General features: G+C 38.0%; 1 protein-coding gene across 13 annotated transcripts in view; it reads right to left on the reverse strand.

Annotated features, from left to right (window-relative positions):
* Positions 1-22,288, reverse strand: part of LOC122819845 (adhesion G protein-coupled receptor L3-like) — a 265,919-nt gene that overhangs the window by 134,742 nt on the left and 108,889 nt on the right. For all 13 annotated transcript variants that reach the window (XM_044096839.1, XM_044096838.1, XM_044096837.1 and 10 more), the window contains exon 4: positions 20,780-20,993. In XM_044096839.1, coding sequence (XP_043952774.1) covers positions 20,780-20,993 — 214 coding nt within the window. The remainder of the gene's footprint in view (positions 1-20,779; positions 20,994-22,288) is intronic.

Here is a 22,288-nt window from a genome sequence, read left to right on the forward strand (position 1 = left end):
TGGCAGCATTATGGTGTTGGCATGCATTGTTCCTGCAAGTAGAGTCAGGGAAGCTGGTCAACACATATGGGAAAACAAATGGCACTGAATTCAGGGAAAACATGGGAAAAAAATTGTTAGACTTGACGTTGGACTGTCGGTACAGCTACTAGCAAGGCAACAATCTTCACTTATCGACAGAGTTGATGTGTCAGAATGGTCAAGTCAAAGTCTTTCACCTTTAGTGTTCAAAAAGGTGGTACTTCAAATCAGAATTTTAAGCCAAAATATGAAATACTAAGCAAAGCTAACGTATTACAGTAAAAGTTTTCCTAAAATTGCAAATTAAGGTTAAATCTGTTGCTGACAAAAAAAAAAAATATAGATGGGGATACAAATTGTACTCGTATTTCAAAACTACCTCATTATAAGTAAATTATAACAGCCTTAAATGAAGCTGAATGTCTGATTTGCATATCTCCAGCTTTCAGAAACAAGCCACAAATCCTTGGCTAGGCGCTGTCACATATGTAAATCTTAACGCCCACGGCATCTCCTGCGGTGCCTCCAAAGACGCACTACGAGGGGAGGATTGCAACTTGCGCTAACCTTACATATCAATTTGTTTTGCGGCTAAAGCCTATTCACTCGAGCCGGTTTTTCCGATGATTTACGATTGCACAAGATGAATTTTTCTATTCTTGCCAACAGATGATGCTGCTCCATATCTTCTTGGTGACACTTCCTTTATCTTCCAGCGAGTAGCCCCAAGGGGCTTTCAGCCTGTGGAGCCATTTTTGGCAAACCTTTCTTCTTCTTGCAGAGATGTGCAAAAAAAAGATTTTTACCAAATGTGAAGCTAAGGTCATCTGCAACCATAGTTGCATTGATACTGATGTGTCAGAGACTGAAGGAAATTAGAACTATAATTTATAGAGACTATCAACAGCATCTCTCTTTTCCGTATGGAGTCTTTCACCATTTTATTGCTGGTGGTTAGGGTTATCCTTGCAGCTCCAAAGCCCTGGGCTGCTCATGTTTTTCTGTGCCATATTATTTTTTTTTTTTTGCTTCCTCCTACAATAATGTGAGATTAAAATTCTGAATTATTCTATGTAGTCAGACTGTTTCTGAGACAAATAGCCTTTTAACGACTTTAGGTTTTTAACTAACTTTAATTAATGTAGCTTGAGTCCCATTTTATTCATTCTAACCCTTGCATCAATAAGTAGTCTACACATTAAGTGTCTATAATTTTGTTTAGTTTTTTTAGTAAATCTCTTACAAGTACATACTATATAATGGAAGATCCAAAACCAATTTAATTCTTTGTTAGTGGGTCATATTAAACTTAATTTTTCCTCTATAATGTATTAAAATTTCCACGCTGATACAAATAACACCCACTTTAAAAAAAAAAAAAACAACTTAAGAAACAAAAACAATCTTCTGTATTTAAGTGCATATATTAACTCCTCAGAAAGGTAGAATCTTTCGAGCTACATATAAAATTAAGTTCATTTCTAGATTTTAGGAGGGATTATATTTTTGATAACCAATGAGACTGGTTGAATAAACACTAACATTTTTTCAAAGGGGATGATAGGCGGGACAGGCTTTATTCAAAAATGAAAGCACAGAGCTAATCTAAAATATTCTGAATCACCCCTGCAGCGATTTTAAGTGCATCTCGAAAGGATCGGTGCAAGAAAGATTCCTCATCCAGATTGTCGGCCGTGCCACTGCTGTGCCGGCCTTCAGAGGGACGTACGGGGAATAAAAACAAAAAGGGCAGACAGGCCACAACTTAGAATTTTCAAGACATCAAGTCATGTCTGTTATGCCCAGAAAAAGACATCTGTTGATGCTTTGAGTTCAAAGAGTGCTTTGGGGAGCTTATGTGACAACAAAAAGATTCTGATCCTTCCCTATAACTCTTATTTGGTTGATTTGGAAAGGGAAGAAAAGGGGATGGTATCTTAAGATTTGTCTGCACGAAGCAGAGAAACCCTCCGTCAACATCCAAAAAGGAACCAGCACTCCATTCAGTGTACTTTAAAATCTCCACACAAATCAATAAGTATGCTGCATCACTGTACCCCACCGCTGCTGCCATTGCTCTCCTCACACACCGCACAGAGGCCTGCCTTTAAGCACAGATTTTTTTATTTCCAGTCGCTGTCACCATGGTAACTTCCAATGTCTGACTTGGTCCAGTCTTTGCTTCCAGCACTTTCCTTCTTCAAAGGCCTTTTTTTTTCCAAGCCTAAAACCGGATTGTTTCACAAACGATTCCCCACAGCGCTGAGCTTCCAGAAGGATGTTTAGCTGCTAATTGCCTTGTATGACAAGAGAGCAAACTATGTTCTTCTGATAAACAATTTTATCTATTTACACCACATGGTTCACTGTGAAAAGACTGAAACGTGTTCGGAACCTTTTCTTTCTCTGCACTACCTTAATATGGTGTGTTTCAATGAAGAAGAGTGTCTTGGCACAGGCACCCAAGCAACAATCAAATATTCCTGTGCTGACCGATCGATGAGCACCACCCCCCCTTCTGCCCTTCCTCATTCACATCTCAATAATGAAAGACGAGCAGGGGTTATGAGTAACCTCGGTGTTTGACGCAGAAGGGGTCAGACGTCAATAGCTCGGCCGGGGTCCAAGGGTGCATTGGCATGCACGGCAAACACATAGGGTCTTAAGGATTTTGCCTTAGCGATGCATGGTTGGGATTAAAAGCTCAGTCTTGACTACGATGTAGCATCTCCTCAGTGTCGATATGCCCAAGGTACCGTCAGTCACTGCACACAGCTTCAGTCCGAGACGTAATTCACTGACCCACAAGAGCACAGGGGTGCTAATTCACTACAACATAGACCAATTATACTGATAGCCAGCAGCAGGATTGGAAGCTCAACAGAATGCACTTTATAATTTATTTTTCAGTGGAAAAAAAACTCAAATTCTCCAAAATTTAGGCAAAAACAACACAATAACCACTACTGTTTTTAAGTCTAGATTTACTAACGAGAGCAAGTATGACACATATTTCATTGCAAATCTTTTGAAAATGTAAAACTAATTGAAGTCAAACATAGAACCACTAATAACAAAAACAACAGGCCCACAGATGTAAATGAGTCAGAGCAAAAAAGGAAAACAAGCACACCAAAATCCATTCATCCATTCATGGTCTATACTCACGTATCCTTTCAGAGTATTAGAGAGACTGGTTTACTTGGAAAGAGGCAGGTTACACCCTTTACAGTTCGCCAAAAATAAACTGCTATTTTTGCATGCAGCAAAAATAATGGCCCGCACAAGTAGAGATTAGCTCAGGGGTGTCTAGGGTCAACATCCTGCATGTTTTAGTTGTCTCAGCTGTATAATTAAACCAACCGCTTTGTAGTCAAAACCAACAAATATTGATGGGTGCAAGTTGTCATATTTAGTATCTACATCAAGTAGTTGAGAGTCATGAGAACAAAAACAACTAACATCATCTTTGGATTTTCTAATCAATTAATTAGTTCTATGTTTGAGCACAAGAGTCAATTTTCAGTGCTCTTTTCTTTAATAACATCTTTCTATTGCAGTTTACTTCTTGGACACCCAGTGTTGGACATTCAGTTATCCACAGCTTCCCTTTCACAGAGCAAGGAATTCAAGCAAAGAGAACAATGAGGGACCGTACAGTACTATGGCTGATCTAATTCTGGGCCTTTCCTCTCGGTGACAAAGTACTCCTTTTATTTCAACCCACCCACCACCAGCGTCCTCCTGAATTTGTCAGGGGAAGCAGAGACATTTAGCTATCTTTTAGCCTCTCCTCCATACCAACTGGTCTCCCAAGACACAAACAGAGGAGGAGAAGAGGAGTCCTTTGCTTGTAAAAGCAAAGTCTGGAAAGTTTCATTGTGTCGGCTTGTTTCTTCTCTGCTTATTTTCCATCTCCGGTATGAGCATGTCTGTTCAACCCTACCTAAATAAATCTTTTCTGGAGTAGGTATCAAGACCAGATGGCTGCTTCAAGAAGGGAGATCGCTTTAGCCAATTTCAAATATCACCAATAGGACAAAATATAGTTCCGTTGTTGTTTCTACCACCAGCTCCTTTGATGAGTAAAGTAAGCTAGAGCAACAATTTCAACCAGGTCCTTAGAATGCCTGTTGGCTTTTATTTTGTTTCATTCTTTTCTTTCTTCATTATTTTTTTTTTCATGTACTAGTGCTCTTATGCTGCATTCCTTTTTCTTTGCTATACTAGAATATTTTATGCATGTATCAAAACCTGGTTTCACAGTTGGAATCAATATTTTATTTTGCATATATGTACTAAGAGCTTTTTAGAAGATCTTCCTTATTTTTGTTAAACACTCATAAGGAATTAAGATTCATAAGTAAAGAATACAAAGGAATAACAGAAAGTTTCAAAAACGGTTACTGAACTTTAGCTATACAAATACTGCAGTGAAACAGTCTGTATTTGTACCTAACCAACATAATGCAGAAATTTAAATAAAACGGAGAAATATATCTTGCTTCTTCTAAGTTGTACTTTGTAAAATAATTCAAAAGAAATACTATTTAAAGAAGTTCACACTAAAGGAACACATAATTAAAAATAACTTTATTGTAGTTTACATTGATAAAATTAACTTCTGTGAGTGGGGTGCCAAACTTGCTCAAGTTCAGGATCCGACATCCTCCTAAATCAGGCCTTGGGTTCCACAAATCACTTTTCTGAGCTGCAGCACAAAGAACTCCAGAAAGACATATTCAAATTATAAAACAAACACCAACAGATCTAGTGCACAGAATTGTAAGCAGGTGTATCAGGTCACTGCAGATGCAAAGTAAATCCCATAAACTTTCAAGGTGACATGAAAATCCTGATTGTGTGGCGGCGGTATCAGCAGGGAAAGAGGATGTGGTGGTAATTCATGGGAAGCATCTTTTATCTTCTGGTGCGTCCCTCATTGTCATTGTGCAACAATAGCCCCCTCTCCTTATACAGATGCTGTGCATCCGATATACCTTTCAGCTTCCATGACACAGAATACACTCAGTGGAGGAATAAAATATACCTACATTAAAACTGCATGAAATATGAACCATTACAGGTCTCGGGTTGATAATATCTCTCTGTCCATCGGATTCGCTTGAATTTACAGTGCTGTGAAAATGCATTTGCTCCCTCAGATTTCTCCTGGTTTAACGTATTTTACTCACATTTAAATAATTCAGATCAGAAAACCTCATTTATCATCAAACAAAGATAACTTGAGTAATTGTGAAAAAAAAAAATGAAAATCATTTCAATTTAAGGCAAAAAAGAAAGCTGTCAAAATTCAGCATTATGCCAAAGAATAATTGCCATCCATCTGTAAAATGATGAGATCACCTAAATGTAACCTGTCTGGCAGCATTAGACAAAAAGATCTTAAAAGCATTTTGTGTTCCAATCTTCATGGTTCAGCAATTGGAAAGAGATTGGGGAGCGCTCTTCTGAGATAACCATTCCATCCTGAAAAGAAGACACAGATCACAAAGACTTTTGAGAACATACTCTGAACTCTGATGCTTGAAGACCCTCCAGTGTGGCTCAACTACAACCAAGAGCGAGAAGAGAGGGCCAGAAGTCTCACTGCAGGTTGTCTTAATGGAGGTTACATTTGCCTGTTTGGCATGGTTAGCTTTTATCTCCCAAAAAAATATTATTTAAAAACTGCATTTCTGTACTTACCTATGCTCTTTGTCTGATATAAAATTTTGCTTTAAGGTTTGATTTTTTTATTTTTATTTTTATTTTTTTTTATTTTTTTTTAGGAAGTAGGGAGATACTTTTTCATAACACCTAAGATTATTAACAATATTGAAAATGCAGGAAGAAAAAAAGCTCTCATTGACAGAAAAGCCTATGATCAATCCATACTTTTTTTTTTTTAAACTTAAAAATAACAGATATAATTTTACAGTATCTTTACCATCCACTTATTCCAAAGCCTTCAACCTCTGTTGGACTCATCCATCCATATTAAACAATAGAAAAGCCCATCTACTCCTTCATAAGACACATCTTTGAGCATGTGGACAGGACGGCACAGGCCTTTGTGAAACTGAAGTGTGATGCCTGTGGCAGCTACATGCACTTTTCCTAAAATTACACTCTGGTAAGAAGCCACCACGGTCCAGTGGCCGAGGAGGCCATTGATGGAATTAATGCTCATGAATAACAATGCAGCGCCAGAACAAGTGAGAGCTCTCCCACTGTGTAATATTGACATGCTCCCTGGTCAGAAAATAGCCTGGCATAATTAGCTTTCACAGGCGAGTCTGGGGCCAGCAGGAGAGGCCACTCTAGATGCAGACAAACCCCCTCAGCAGGAGTAGTGTGAAAGGCCGAAAATGAGTGAGGGGCCGATTGAAGAGGAGAGGCAATTCTCTCGGTCTGCTGCACAATCCATCTACTTGTATACTAAACAATATTGATATATTTATAAAACAAAAAAGCAATGAGGCATGAAAGAGTGTGTGGTCATAGACGTTATTCTAATGAAGATGGTATGATAAGACGTTAAAGACTTTTGAACAGCCACAGAATGGCTGACATGCTTGGATGTATTCAGCCACTTGCAATATCTTTTAAAAGTTCCAAATTTACTATTTTTTCTTCTTACAACCAGCTTAAGTAAACTGCTTAACTGAAGCTGAAATTTAGAGGGGCAGTGGTGGAGCACTGCCCCTCTAACGCCTGTTGCTGCACATTTCTCCCACAGTAAACACAAGTAAAGCAAAGACGTTTTAAAACTATAATTTGAAAGCTACATATGTCTTGGTTGTTAAAAAGCAGACTGCAGGCAGGCTAACAGAGTCGACATTCTGACTAATTAATCAGAAAGCATCAACTTGTTAAATTTGTTTATTGGCATAGCAAAAATCCCTAAAGTTTTTAACATTCTGTGTATTTGAAACATCTGAAGGGAATATAATAACCATAGGCCAGATACTATATAAAAACTAAGTACAGATGCCTAAAATCACAAATGATAACTTTATTCCCAGATAAAATTTTAAGATTTATTTTTGTTAGTTTTACAAAAAAATAAAAAAATAAAGGGATTCTGTCTTGATACAAGGTTTAAAAGTGAACATTCAAGATTGGGTGAAGTGGACTTGATTTTAAGCGCACTATAGTTCAACCTAGGGATCACCAACCATGTGCAAGATACATAAATAAATATAGACATAAATAAAAACTTCCATTTGTTTATCATTGTGTAATACAGAGCCAAATTCCCCTGAATTTATACAGTACAAAGAGTCCATATAAACAAACACTGCACCATATGTTTGTTTGATTGTGTGAACTTTGCAGTCATTGTAAAAGCAACATCTTCAAAATGAATTAGGCAAACCAAATACATATTTTACAAATATTTGACAAAATACTTAGCTGCTTTGCCTCTTTTGGTATTTTGTATTATTTTGGTTTTCAGTTGCTGTGTTGTCATTGTGTTTAGCTTACTAGTCTTCTGATACCTCTCCACTCAACTTCCTCCTAACATGCACCTCCATAAATGTTACACATTTAGTTAATCAGCCTCACCTTTTCCTACTGCAGTGATCACCCCTTACAGATCACCCTCTCACTTTCACTCCGCGTTCACCAGATTTTCCAGTTGACTCTCGTATGCTCCTGTGAGGTTCTAAGTTTAGTGCGCGACGCATTATAAGAACCATACAAATCTGTTAAACGGTTGTTTGAACAATACAATGCATTTTAGCAATCTGAAAAATATCTGCCATATTATGACCAAGGATGGGATGTTTTTTTGAGTAAAATTCAACTCTGATGTTGTCAAATACATTCTTCAAACTTGTCCAAATATGGATGCTTTAAGTCATTCAATTAAAAAATAGCACTTTTGAATAAACTTTGGCATTGTAGGCCACAGTGATTTTTTAAAATCCCAACCAGAATAGCTAGAAAGTTCACACAAGCCTATTAATTATGCATTACCATGTGCAGTGTTCAGAATAATCTCGACTGCCAATCACTGAAAACAGAGAATATCTAAATTGCTTCCTGTAACTCTACGTGAACCGCAAATTGTGTGAGCACCCCTCAGGATACAGGAATCCACTGCTGAGTGTTCTGAAAATGCATGGAGTCCAAGTGGTGCAAACTTTTTGAATATTCAGCAGCTTGGGTGAGATCAAAGTGAATTATGCAATTGTGTTATGAAACATTGATTACAAGGAAGGGTCATCTGTTTTTCAACTATAAGATTGATACATTTTGCAACACGCAAATGGATCCAGTATTTAATGGCCCATGCCAAACAAACTATGGAAATAACATTTTGTCTTTTTTCATGGCATTCCCTAGACAAATCCCCATAATGGTGAGAAATAATCAAGAAAATGTTGATCATTTGAAAAAGGCAATCTACTTCTATAAATCTAGGTGAATAAGAGCTGTTTATGGCAGATTTGAGGTGCTAGCTGTGTGTGACCATCAGAAAGTTAAGAGGTAAACAAATTAAAACTGCTTTTTACTTTTGCCTCCTTGATTTTCCCTTTAGCGAGGTTGGAGGACATGAGTTGAAACTGTACGTCCCACTTTCCCTGCCTTAGCAACTTGCAGCAGCTGCAGACACGGGGATCGTTGCTCATTCATGCCCATCCCAAGTATCATTAAAGAGAGGTGATGTAACAACGACGCCAAGTAAAACTGAATCATTAGAGTGAAAATAAAGAAATGAAGCACTGAGGGAGGCGTGATAAGAGGAGAAGCGAGGATTCTGAGTTGAACGGTAATTGAGAGGAGAGGGAGAAAGACAGAGACAGGAAGATAGTGGGATTAAGGTAGGTAGAGTGTGTCTTGTAATGCTGAGCTGAGCAATGACTAGAGGCTTTCCCAGCCAAGCAGTATGAGCCATCTATCAGTTCAGAGGGACTCCACAAGTCCTTTGCGGCATAAATTCTCAAAGATGACTCATTTCCGACTGACGTTCAAGGCTGACTAAAGCAGCCGAGGAACACACAAAAACACGGTTATAAAGGCACTGAGTTAAAGCACAGTAAAGCTACATGGTTAAAGATTCACACCATTATGAAAAACTGAAAACACAAAAGAAAAAGAAAAAATCTTTATCAAAGCTTTTGAGGTTTGTTAACATCTTGAGATACGGATGTACCAAGAAATCAATTAGTTACAGGTGTTAGGCACTTTTCATTTTCATCCTCTCTCAGCGGCCAGTTGGAAACTCAAATATTCAATTAAAAGATCTTTAAACTTGACTCATCAGTTTAGTGAAACTGTGTTACAGAAATCAAGATAATGGGCTCCAATCGAGACTCCCTATCATAAATCTAATTGTTTTTAACGGGTCTGACCAAAATCAATGACAATTTTAAAAAATATCACTGTTTGATTCAGTGTCATGGGAGCTTCTTTTTACATAGACGGACTATTTTCAATATCTGGGTTATTAAGGCAACGTGTGGTGATTAATCACCATTTTCCTGGCTAGACAAATTATCGGCCTCAGACATTTTAAAGGGCTTTGTCTAGTCGGAGTTATCAGCCTGTAAAATCAAATTTGTTCTGCTCAATACTCTGAAGAAAAATATGTCACAATGCATGTTAAATATTGCCAAAGACAACCAAACATGCCTTTGTGTTTGTGAAGGCAAAACACAATAATCCTCAGTTGACTGTGTAATAAACTCAGATTAATTATGTGTTACAATATTTTCCTGTTTGTCTTTGTTTCACTTAAGTGATTTATGAGTTTGGATTGAATTAAAAAATGCTTACTGTTATATGCAACAACAGTGTAACTGTTGCCAAGAACAGTGAAGCGGTTTGTTTAAGATGTTTATAAGACTGCAAACTGGTGGTTCATAAAATTAACACCAGTTGAAGAATAATTCAGAGTAAGTTCTTGGTTGTTTTACCTAAAAATTATAAAATTTGTATCCAAGCTGTCACAGTCATCATATTGCAGCTTAACATACAACACCTAATTTACTGTATATATAAAAGAAAAAAGTGTGACGGAAAACTACTACAAACGATTTACAAGTATTTTTCAAAGAATACCAACGACTACAAAATAACACTGAACATATGACCAATGAAAAAGCAAATGTTACTTTGATATTTACAACATTTTACTTTGTAGTTCATCTTAGCTTAAAACATTGTTGTTCCTATGCTTTGATTGTCCTGCGATAATAATTATCCCCAAACGTCGCAGAAACAAACATGTTGAGAAATGACACCAGAGGAACACTGAACTTACTGTACTGAGGTAAACTGAAGAGATAAAAGACCTTCTGGAGTTCATCCCGTCCAAAGGATATTGCTTTTTATCTCTGAGGAACACTGATTAATGTCCCAAAAACCTATTCAAGGTCACTGAAACCTGCACCTTCTTGCTGTATTGTGGGTCGTTATATATTCAGCGCTTCATGTCAGAAGAAAGAGAGTTAATGGTCGACATCAACTGTGTGTACCGGCAAGTGCCAGTGGAAACGAGAAAGGAGAGCCAAAGTAAAGAACAAGGATTAAAAAAGTACTATGAAGAGCAGAGAAGGGGAAATATCAGATAGAGGAGGAACAAATGCCTAGAAGATTCACTGCTGTGTGACCAACCACCTGCTCTCCTGTGAATTAGCCCTTTCTTCACAGTTTGGACTCATCCAAATGAAACTCAGTGCGGCGGTTGACAAATGGACAGAGCTCTCATACTTTAGTTTTTCCTCCAACAGATGATAAGCCCCTTGTTCTGAGATGAGCAATATTCCCTTCGAGCAGCAGAAGGCTTTATTGGTATAAAGTAAAAACAAAAAAAAAAAGTCACAATCAGAAAACTTCCTGGTTTCTCTTGGACACCTCGCTGCTTGTAGGGACATAATAAAGTCTACAGGGCATTCAGCTCAGGGTATAAAAATGGCCACCGTTATGACAGATTTAAGCCACTGCCTCGTGTCAAGCCCAACCCTCCCACCATCCAGCTTTTATCTCTTGAGGGGAAGCATTTCACCCTGTCCACTGGGGATGTTCTTAAACATCTCCTTTCCCGGCATGTGCTTCCTTAATCCTCCTTCTAATAATTGTAGCATTTTGTACATCCATGTCTAAAAGACGCTCACTGACTTCATAGGCTGCCAGCTTCAAAATTACAGCAACTAACTGACCAAAAATTGAATGTGGCACGCTCCGAAACAAAAGATGAATTTTGGGGAAAGGGAATGATGGAAAAACGTACAAGACAAGATAATGAATATTAGGTGATGTCATCCAAAGCAGGAAAATAACAACATGAGGTAAATAAAACTATTCTTTATGGAAAGAGAGTTATGCAGGGGCAGGAGGCAAGGATGTGCAGATGGGAAGGCAGTTTAAATTCCTGCAGTAATCCAAAGAACTTCTTAGTGCGTTTATCAATTTTATTAGAAAAAAAGGGAAAACTTTATGTTTATTCCTCTGTCAGGGCTTTCATTAATTCCTTCTGCATATTAATGGCAGCTGAAAAATATCCCACTATTCTGTTTGTTCACACCGTTACAATAGGCAGTTGTCCCATGCTGTGCTCATTGCTCAGATCTTTGTTCTGTAATTGTCAGGTGCTCAATATGTAATTGTATCATGCAAAACCCAAATAAATAGAAGTGCAAATAAAAGGCTTTTAGAAACTGAAACGGCTTTTGCGGACCAATAGATGTCATTATTTTAAATATGCATTGGCTTTTGTTACAATGTGCATTTAAATAAAAGCAGTGTTTGCATGGATCCAACACAGAATAAGTCTTAGTTGAATTCTAATGGCACCAGTTTGTTTGGTTTTTGAAAGATTAAGAAACGACGTCATATGCTGCGTATGCATTAAGTACTTTGTTTTTCTGCTCCCTTTAAAAGCACTGAGAAATGTCCTGACTTGCTCTATTCTAGTCTAGTCCCATGATGCAACCTTAGATAATCTTTCATCAGATCCACTGAGTAACTTTGTTTAAATCCCAAAGCTCTGTTTTTACATGCAGATGTGCTTTAAAAAAAAATGTCAGCCTCAGCCAAAGCTGGGAATAGGATTTTCACTTTTTTTTCTTGACTTAAAAGCAAAAAACAATACTGGGTGTGCAAACATGTAGATCTTGTTCTCTTTATCCGTTGTTCTATTTTCTCTACGTTTATTTATTCATGCTTAATATCTGTTTGCTGTGAGCATGTGAAACCAAAGTCAAATTCCTTAATTATACACACAAATTTGGCCATTTCTGGTTCTTCTCTCTTCCGATTTAAATCCTATAAATAACACAATAAACTGCAACTGATGATGTATGCAAACCCAAAACCTGATAGGCTGGGGTTTTTTTTTGTTTTTTTTTACTTTTATTGTCTAAAGTATATTTCCACTGTGGATTCTCTGAGAGCACCAAAAATAGCTGCGACTGTCCGCCGTTTAGCAGGACAGTTGCATAATTTTTAGCACCAACTAGGTTAATCTCAAAAGGATATTTGCAGAAACATTGTCATACAGCAAATGATCAACTGAAGGATGATGCAAATGTCAGGTTCAGTGTCACGTCTTTGAGAAATTGTGGCTGGATGTCTTAAAAACATTACTTTCAGAGACTGGGTATATTTTGTAAGTACCTTGTTTAGAACAAATACTCTTTTACTCCTCAACTTGTCCATTTTCCACGATCTTCAGGCATACTATCAGATACAAAGAGCAGAAATTTAAAAAAAAAAAGAAGCCAAACACAAAAGACGTTTGATGGACATTAAATCTGCTTAAAATATGAACAGATGAAAATCAACTTTAGAATAGATCACACAACTGTTTCAAATCAAAGTGAATAAAGGGAAACACTAATCACCACAAACACACGATCGTCTCAATGAAACATGGTTTTCTGTTAGAGGCTTCAAAGGATTTGAGTCTGGGGCAGAACTTGAAAATTGATCTCATCAGACGTCCTCCATTCAATCTGACTGAGCTCGAGCTACATAACTAAGAAGAATTCCCTCATTTCCTGACATCTGATTGTCCTCTTGGCGATTGCTGATGGCATGGGTCTCTTTGGGGATTTCATCCTTTAAGAACTGCCCCTGGTCATCAGATAACAAGCAAACAAAAATTGAGATAAATAAATAACCAACCCACACTGAAGCAAATCTTGCCTGAACTTCTTAAAATAAGGTCAAAAGCAAAAGATAATTAGAACCGATGCATATGGAAAGGATTATCATCATGAGATGTGATCCTCCCATCTGCTTCCCTCTTCCCATCCATCAGTCATTCATAAGCCGCCATCAGCTGCTTTCTATCCCAACTTTCCGACAGCCATCGTCCTCCTGCATTTGAGAAACAACCCGCAAGCGTTTGTTTTCCACGTCATTGTCATTAACAGGAGCTGTCAAATGTCAACCGTCACATGCTGGGGTGGGTTCAAAAAGCAGGTTGCTTTCATTTTGTTTTTATTGTCCTCGTGAGACTCTTCAAGCTGCGATATCTATTAACCTTCACCGTTTGTGACATGCACACAAAGACAAAGAGCTTGTACAGACATAAATATGTTTGGTTCGTCTTTGTTTGCCGAAATGACAAGTGTGGTGACACAGCAGTGGGAGCAATCCCCGAGGGGGAGAGGGTCAGACTGGGGGAGAGAAATAAGAGTGATAAGAAAGACAAAAGGATAAACCGGACAGATAAGGACGTGGAAGGTGTACGTGTGTGAGTTAGGAAGGAGGGGGGAGGGCGCCCTGACCCGCTTTTCTCCTTCAGGGGTCATGCACAAGCCTGCCACGATACTATCAGCTGTCCCTTATGGTGCCTGCCGAGGTCTGCTGAGATATAAGGTGATATATAGTTTTGATATAGCCTGTAATTACTAGCTGTGAAGGCCACATAGCCTTGAGGGGGGAACAGGAAAGGGGAACACACAAAAAGAAAGAGGAAAGACATTGTGGCTTTGATGAGAAAAGGGTCAGTTTTGTTTGATAGCAAAAGTGTCCATCCCTGAAGCTACTTTGCTCATTTGAAAGTGGGACTAGCTCTCGACATGTCTTGAGGAGACTCTTCAACAATAACTTCCAAGAATATCCCACAAGGGACTAGGGGTTGCTGCAAGACTCACAAGCTGCAGCACGTGTGTACTCACTATGCAAATGATGTCAAATTGAGCTAAATTAATCATAGGTAGCACATTTCAATTACAGCATCATTAGCCTGCACTGCCAAGAGGAGACATGTTTATCCAAAGGCTTGTGCACAGCCATGATGTTCGAAACACAAATAAAGAGCCAGCTGTTGAAAGACATCCATTAATTTCATCCTGACATGGCATCATGTGAGAAAACCTTTACTTATAAGCTCAGTGATGTGCCATTACTCGGATAAAAGGTGCTTTTGGCTCTGTAATGGACGTTAATGGCACCAGGCACCTTACCAAAGGGATCCTAAATATACAGTGCCTTGGAAATGCATCCATTCCCCATGAACTTCTTTTAACATTTTGTCACATTACAACCACAAATTCCACTGTATTTCATCAGGATAATAGAAGACACAAAATACTAAGTATAGGTTCTGTAGAAACACCTTTTGCTACTTTCTTGTTTGCAAAGTAATTCTGTCCCTATCAGACTGAATGGAGAACAACTGTGGGAGATCAGATTTTAGGTCTCACCACAGATCTTCATTGCTCTTCAGGTCTTTGACTGGGCCACTGAAACATGAATATTCTTTGATCAAAACCATTCTTCTGTATAATGGTTCTGGCTGTGTGTGGGAAGGGACATGCACAGATAGACACTAGGTGCTGCTAGAGCACCTGCCCCTTTCCCTCTTTGGAAAAAAAAGTGCCCTTTTTGATTTTTCAACAGTGTATAGAGTGCTTCCCAAGGAGGTATTTCAGGATTTTATTTGAAAGTATTCAACTCATAGGGTCTCGACAGAAATGTACGTCACATTTTGCATTTGGCATCAGCTACGAGGACTAGGTGTGAGAAACAAAAGAAGAACTAAAAGTGATTTTTGCTGTTGTTGCTGCTATTTGATCTATGGAATAACAACAAAAAATACTGGTGGCACTCAGACAAATGTAAAGAACTTTGCAGTCCCAAAGAGAGAAACTGACCCAGCACATGTAAATTATGTCTAATTGGTTTGATTGTTCAGATTGTAAAACATGTTGTTAAACCAGTTTCCTTTGTTAAATTAAAACAGACATATTTACATTTCCCTGAATATAATTACAGCAATATAGATTAGAGGTTTTGTTCTTGATGTTCATAGGGTTGCAGGCTTTTTTTAATTTTTAATTTCATAACAAGTAAAGTGGAAACAGTTACACAAGTAGCTTCGTAGAAAAGGTTCTGAAGGTCCGGGCAGATAATAAAGTGTAAATGCTGAGCTACTACCAGAACTTTTCAGGAGCAACATGCAAAAAAGTTTAAAAGTCCATCACAGCAGATGAAAACTGCAATCTGCAATATACAATGAACCCAAACACAAAGGTTTCTTTGGAAGGTGCTAATGAAGTTATTTGTTTTCACAGATACATTTCCCTTGGTAACAATTTAAAAAAAAATAGAAGTCAGAGGGTTCTTTTTTATTGATTGATTTATTTATTTATTTAATTTTTTAAAGTAGACTAGTTAAAAAGTTACTTAAAATGTTGCATTATGCAGATAGACAGCAAACTTTGATGTTTTCACTCTGGAAGTTTTAGGAGGAGTTTGAATTCTGGAGGAAATGTTCGCTACAGACCTCATAAGGAGTCATATTTTATTAAATTTGATGAGTTGACTTCAACCCACCATTTTTGTCGAGACCTTGAAGTTCATTACGATGTGTAAAGTGTGCTGATCACAGAATGAAAGTATTATCTGAAAGGAGCTTTTATGAACCAGTAACGGTTCATAAAATTTTAAGATTTTAAGCTTAAATCTTAAAATGCTAACATTAGCATCTTAGCTACAAATGGCAATTGTTATTAACTATGCTATGGTCAGACAACATGCAAGTATTTTATAAATAATAATATCTAGATCTTTTATGCTAACACCAGCTGTTATGCTATTATTAGCTAAAATGCAATAATGTTAGCATACATTTTCAGGCACTAGATGTAACCCCATTTCAAAAATATTTGTTCAAGCCAGACCTTCTTTTCCTTTTGTTTCTAAACAGTTGCTGTAAGAGGAGGACTAAAGCCTGTCTGGAGATCAGACCACCTGACGTGTGTGAAACAACTGACTGATGCAACCATAATCTACCTTTGTTTAGTATACTCTATGAGCAGTGAAAGCATCGCAAGGATCTTTTTTTATTAAGACAATAAAGAAAAACAAGAATCTGAAAAGGGTTAAGTTTTCACCTCACCTCTGGGCACAATGGAGGAAATGCTCGGATCTGCAGGTTCATTCTTAGAAGTTAAGTATGCTTCATACACATTATAAATATTATGTAGCATAGAAATAGAACTTGGCTTGCAGAAGAAAAAACTCAAGTTGGCTTCAAGTGAGTCAGAGTACTCTTTGTGGATGGCCTTGTCACCACCCCGCTGTGAAAGCGTTGAGCCCTGCAGTTTCTGAGCTCTGCAGCTACAGCTCAAGTGATTACAATTCTTTCAGAAAAATCATTTATATTTGCAGGATTCCTTACGGACTGCATCACTCCGACTGTTTGAAATTTGAGCAGTGTCCATCACCACTGCAGATGAAGAGGGCAGCCCTGGGCACTGATAATCTACTGCGCTGTACTGGCATGTCTGTGAGCAGATAAGTGCAAAAAGAGGCTTATTTTTCAGTTGAGCGCAATGTTCAGTACAAATGTCTTAAATCCTTATCAGGCACAGTGCATAGACTGCCTGATTTATTTATATATCTTTGAAAATGTACGTCATATCGTTAGTTTTAACTCAAATTCTTGGAACCAAAGTAAAATCCAGATGATTTCCATCTTGGTTTTGTTTCACATGGTCTGCAGAACATCCTTGTACACTTTAATCAAACAAACGTACAGAGACCACACTAAAGAGGAAATCAGGCCACTCTGAACCATCTTGATGCTTTAATCACACTAATTTACTGTTATGGTGTGCACGCAAACATTGGGGACCATGAAATGAGATGGCAAAGACAAATTTCCTATACAAATGCAGATGGAAAGTACGCTGGATCACAGTTGAAGGAGTCTCACTTTTGTTAATTAAGTGAAAAAGCAAATGATGAAACAATTAGTTCACTAGACAGAGTTTAATATAAAATGAATCAAACTCACTACACATATCATCAGTCACACTATAGCAATTACCTATGTATGATGCTTTTTGACATTTGTTGTACATTGTTGATTAATTGAACTAACTCTAACCAACAACAACCCAACACATTCCATGTATGTCAAATAGAAAAGTCACTAAAGGTATAAAGCTGTGTTTCTAATTATGTTTTTCCATCAGTGTTGTTTATTTGTATTCTTTACAGCCGTAGCACAGATTCAAGGGCTACGTGAGAACATTACAGTGATTCAGGATAATACCGGCGAGAAGGTTGAATGTAGAAAGAGAAGCTATTCTTTGGAATATTTTTTTATCTAAAAAAAGAACTTTCTCTGTTTAAATGACTTGTTTCTGTTCTTTGACCTTAATGAGCTGAGATGCCTAGCAACGGCCCTGACAGCCCGACTGTGAAAAGGTCAAAGGAGGTGGCGCTCATTTGTTGCGCTAACCTTCACATGCTAATGCGTAGTAGAGTCACCGCAGCCATAAATATCATTGAATACTCTCACCTGATCCTGACTAGTCTTCCTCATCCATTTTCAATTCACAACACCCACACCCTTCATCCACTTAGTCACTTCCTCCGCCAAGAAAAAGTGCCCTGGCTCTGAATCGGCTTGTACTTATCTCTGAGCATCATTTAAACGCCCCTGCTAGCAATGAAATGCTAAAAAGACGGACTTCTTCTCTGTGTTTTATGTTCCCTTTGGACCCTTTGATTCATTCCAGCGAGGATTTTTCAGTGTGAGTGGGCAGCTGGGAGAGAAAAAAAAGGGAGCGACAGGGTGCATCAATTATGTGACAACTTGTTTCAAACTACCTCTTTTAACTACCCCCTGCTTTTCACATGGGTGATTATCTGAACTCTATGGAACCAAACTAAAAACCAAAGAGCAATTGTTTGATAAAGCCGAGAAGTCCATTAGTATTTTTCTCAAAGGAGCAAGTCAAAAGTGGAACTAAAGCTCTGGAAAGAAAAAGAAAATGGACATATGTTTAGCTTTAGGAAATAAAGTGAGCTAGAAAAAGTCAATTTAGAGTAGCAATTTAGATAAAGGCTGTCCCTTGGCATTGCACAAGGGTGCTTTGACCTCAAAGGAATGAGTACCCATGCTTAGAAAGAATCTCAGCATGGAGCTTTCATTCTGCTCTTAATGCTGCCATACGTCAACAAAATGGCTCCTGCACACTAAATGTATACTCAATCCGAACTCCCCTGGAGTGCAATACTTTCTGAAATTCAATCTTAGTTAAAACTACAAAACAAGTGTATGTATTACCCTAATGTTAACAATCAATTACACAGCAAAGGCCATCACACAGTGAGGCTTTATTGTAGCTATTCAGATAAATAGGTTTGGGTGTCAGTTTTTTCACTCAAAGGGTTTGTAATTCTGGGGACCCAGCTTCAGTCTGCTTCACTCTTCAAGAGAGTAATTATTTTTGACAAACGATTATTGATATGTGTCAAAACTAATTGATGACCAAAATAGATAAACAGTGGTGAGGTTTTTGTTAAGAGAAGTTGTTTATGCATTACTGCAACTCTTTAAGTTAAACACCAGCAAAGATAAATACATATAACATATAACAACATAAGATTTTATTGTCATATCCCCGTGTGATAAATAAATCCATTCAAAACCATGCTGGTGTGGGATTAATATATGCAATTATCTATTTTAGAGCCTCCATTCTCCTCAGAAATTATTTTAAAAACAACTGATTTAATTGAAATTTAGCAAACCTCAGGTTTTATTTTGTACCTCCTTTAACCGTTTTTTTTTTTTTTTTTTTTTTACATGAAAAGACCCTCAAATTGATTACTGAGCAGCATGAAGCAAATTATGCACAAGTGCGCACACACTCATAAGGTCATGTTCTGAATTAGTCCCAAATATCACCATGTTTATTATCCTGATTTCTACTGCAAACACCAAAGAGCCGGAGCATTACGAAATGAAAGAACAAATTGGAAGCATACACATCATCTACAGGCAGTGAACATTTAGACAAAGACAACCTGAGTAATATATTTATTTATCCTGTTATTAAGGAAAATGTTGTCCACACCAACCCAGCCTTGTAAGAGAATACTGCTAAAGTGAATTTACTTTGATTAACCACATTTTAAGAAAGCTGGGTTTAGTTTCCATAGCTACGCCCAAAGCTGATTACTGCCCGACCTATAGAATCAAGAAATGTCAGACTCATCACCATAACATCCCTAAAGCTTTCAGGTTTCTTGGAAAAAAAGAAAGAAACAAGTTTAAAAACTCACAGAAACTATGAAAATCATCCCTGAAGACTCTACCTGTTACAAGTTTATACTGAAGTGAGTCAACATTTCCTAAGGAAACGTATCTTAATATGTCAAAATTCTTGCAGTAAACAAGTCGAGGTGTTTTCACACCTGAGATATGCGGTAGATTTAAAATGAACCCTCGTTTGTTTTCCCCCGATAGTGCGATTCTTTTCTATGCATGTGAACACAGCATTCGCAATAACCATACCACAACCGTTTTAATGGACGTTACAAGCGACTTCTAAAACCGTTCATTAATTGGGGGATCCAACCTTAGACAACACAGCTACCATGCACTCTGAAGTTGAACCTACCTGTAGGCAGGTATTTGTTAAAATGTGGGATACAGAAGAGTCAAAAAACTAATAAAGAAAAGGATCCACATCATTTTTGTAAAGCATAAAGCCTTATATCCATTTGTTATCTGATATCATTTTTCTTTAAATAGTAGTCAGAAAGATGGTAATATGAATGCATTTTGATCTGAACTTGTTTTAGACAAGCTTGGAAAAAAACCTTCCTGTATTTACATTTTGCCCCATATATATCTGACTGGATGTTTTTTGCATTGTTCATGGAGACATCTTTGTTTGCTTGAAGTTTTCTCCATGTGAAAGAAAACTGAACCAACAGAAAAAGTTGCAAATTAGTAAAATTTATCAACTGATTTGGACCAAAACAACTGTAGGTGAGACAACACCCTCAATATAGAAATGAAAAAAGGAACGACAATGGTAAAAAGTTATAGAATCAAGACGGCAATCCTGACCCTCCCCTCAGCTATGTTGTGATACTCATATGACAATAAAATGAAGTGTGTGCACACCTGCATGCTTAATCTAAATCCTTTTTATCTTCCTATTACATGTGTCGATACAGTGTTTTAATACAATAGAAAGAAAGCGTTTTACTTTCCCGTTAGCTATTGCTCAATCAGTGACAGATCATTGAGTGAGAGCAAAATAACAACCAAAGTGATCTGTTGCTAAACACTTTGTTTATTCTAGTTCTGTAATGTCTTAAGCAACTATGCTTAAGAAAGTTTCATTAATTAGTGATAGAAATTAGCATTCTTAAACAATAATCCCACAATCAGCAAGCAACACTGAGTGTGGGTATCAGCTCAAGCTAGCTGATGGCTTCATTCCCACGTTTAGCACTTTAGTTCACTTGTTTGTGCAATTACCTTTGAGACATGATCTTGTAGGCATCTGGAAGATAACACCGCGTGTTCTCCATCTGCGCGGGGTCTGCGTCGCAGATTTTGTCGTCCGTGCGGCCGTAGTTGGCGCTCTCGATCATGATGACGTCCGTGCCCGGGCAACGCAGCTCGATGGGGTAACTCTCGCAGGACAGCTCCCTTCTCACCACCGCCATCGGGATGGGTGCTCTGCTGAAAGCTGCAGAAAACAACAAAAAAGTAATGAAAAGAAAAGTTTGAGAATTTTTTGCCATCTTTTTATTCCAATGCAAGCTGAAGATTTCCATTAAAAAAAAAAAAAAAAAGAGAGAGAGAACAGGTAAAGCAGCTTCATCCTGGAAGTGGTTGCATGTGTTTGTGAAGACCTGAATAAAATTATGCATATTTCCACTGGAAAAAAAATAAAATACAAGAACAGATGGGAAGACCTGCAATCAAAAGGTTTGACACCGAGACATATGCAAAGAGGTTCTCCACCCTTCTCTCAAGAGTGTGGGCTGATAGGACAAGAGTTGTTTGGAGTAGGAGGATGAGCAACACCACAGGGGCCCTCGAGAGGCCAGAAGTTGTGGAAAGAAGACCGAGTACAAGACTGACACTGATCACACATAAAGAAGTAGTGTTTGTTGGCTTTCCTGTGAGAAAATACACAGTTCATTATTTGGGCATTAAGCTGGGAGATTATAGGGAGAAACACAGAAAACTGTGTATCAAGGAAACATGAGAGCTTTAGGGTTTATTGTGTTTTAAGGGGGTCACACGCAGGCAGAAAGTAGAGGGTCAAGATATGGCTTAAATCAGAAGTAGGAGTCAAATTGTTCTAAAAAGGCTCATGTTAACTGCCCAGAACACATAAATAGCTAAGGAACTATGTATTGAGTGACAGCCGTCTGCAGGTCACTGTTTTGCTGTTGCATGAGCATCCAGGCTTATGAATGTCTGCAAGCTGAGGCTGCCACATGACTGAGCATGTGCACAACAGGCTGGAGACTTTCTGTGTTTAGGTCCAGATATTAAAAACCGAGCAGAAAGCATAAACATTGGTCTCAGTGACAGCAAGGGGAAGTCTGTAAGTTTAAGAGCTTATAAACATCCTTTCAGACAAGTCTCTGGGATGCGTAAAGCACCGTGAGATGACGCCAAGCAAGACAGAAAAGGAGCAGCAAGGCCGAAAAAAAAGGAGAGTAGATTAGTCTTAGTGACAAAGAGAAACATACTTACAATCTGTGTTTTCTCTCAGCTAAGTAGAAAGGTGGGGGGGGGGGGGGGGGGGGTCTGATTTTAAGATTTTAAAAGTTTGAAAAAGATTTAAAAGCTGTTAAGATTTAATATGTGACCGGATCATTTTCAACAATTTTAAGTAGTAACAGCAGAGAAGTACTATCCACATCCCACCTGATCCCGTGGGCTGTAAGTCAGTTGTAGATGACTTCCAAATGTGAGAAAATCTAAACAAGCAATCTAAACTTCTCCTTTTTCCAAAGATGGATGCCT

The sequence above is a fragment of the Gambusia affinis genome, linkage group LG18, assembly GCF_019740435.1.
Source record: "Gambusia affinis linkage group LG18, SWU_Gaff_1.0, whole genome shotgun sequence".
Lineage (NCBI taxonomy): Eukaryota > Metazoa > Chordata > Actinopteri > Cyprinodontiformes > Poeciliidae > Gambusia > Gambusia affinis.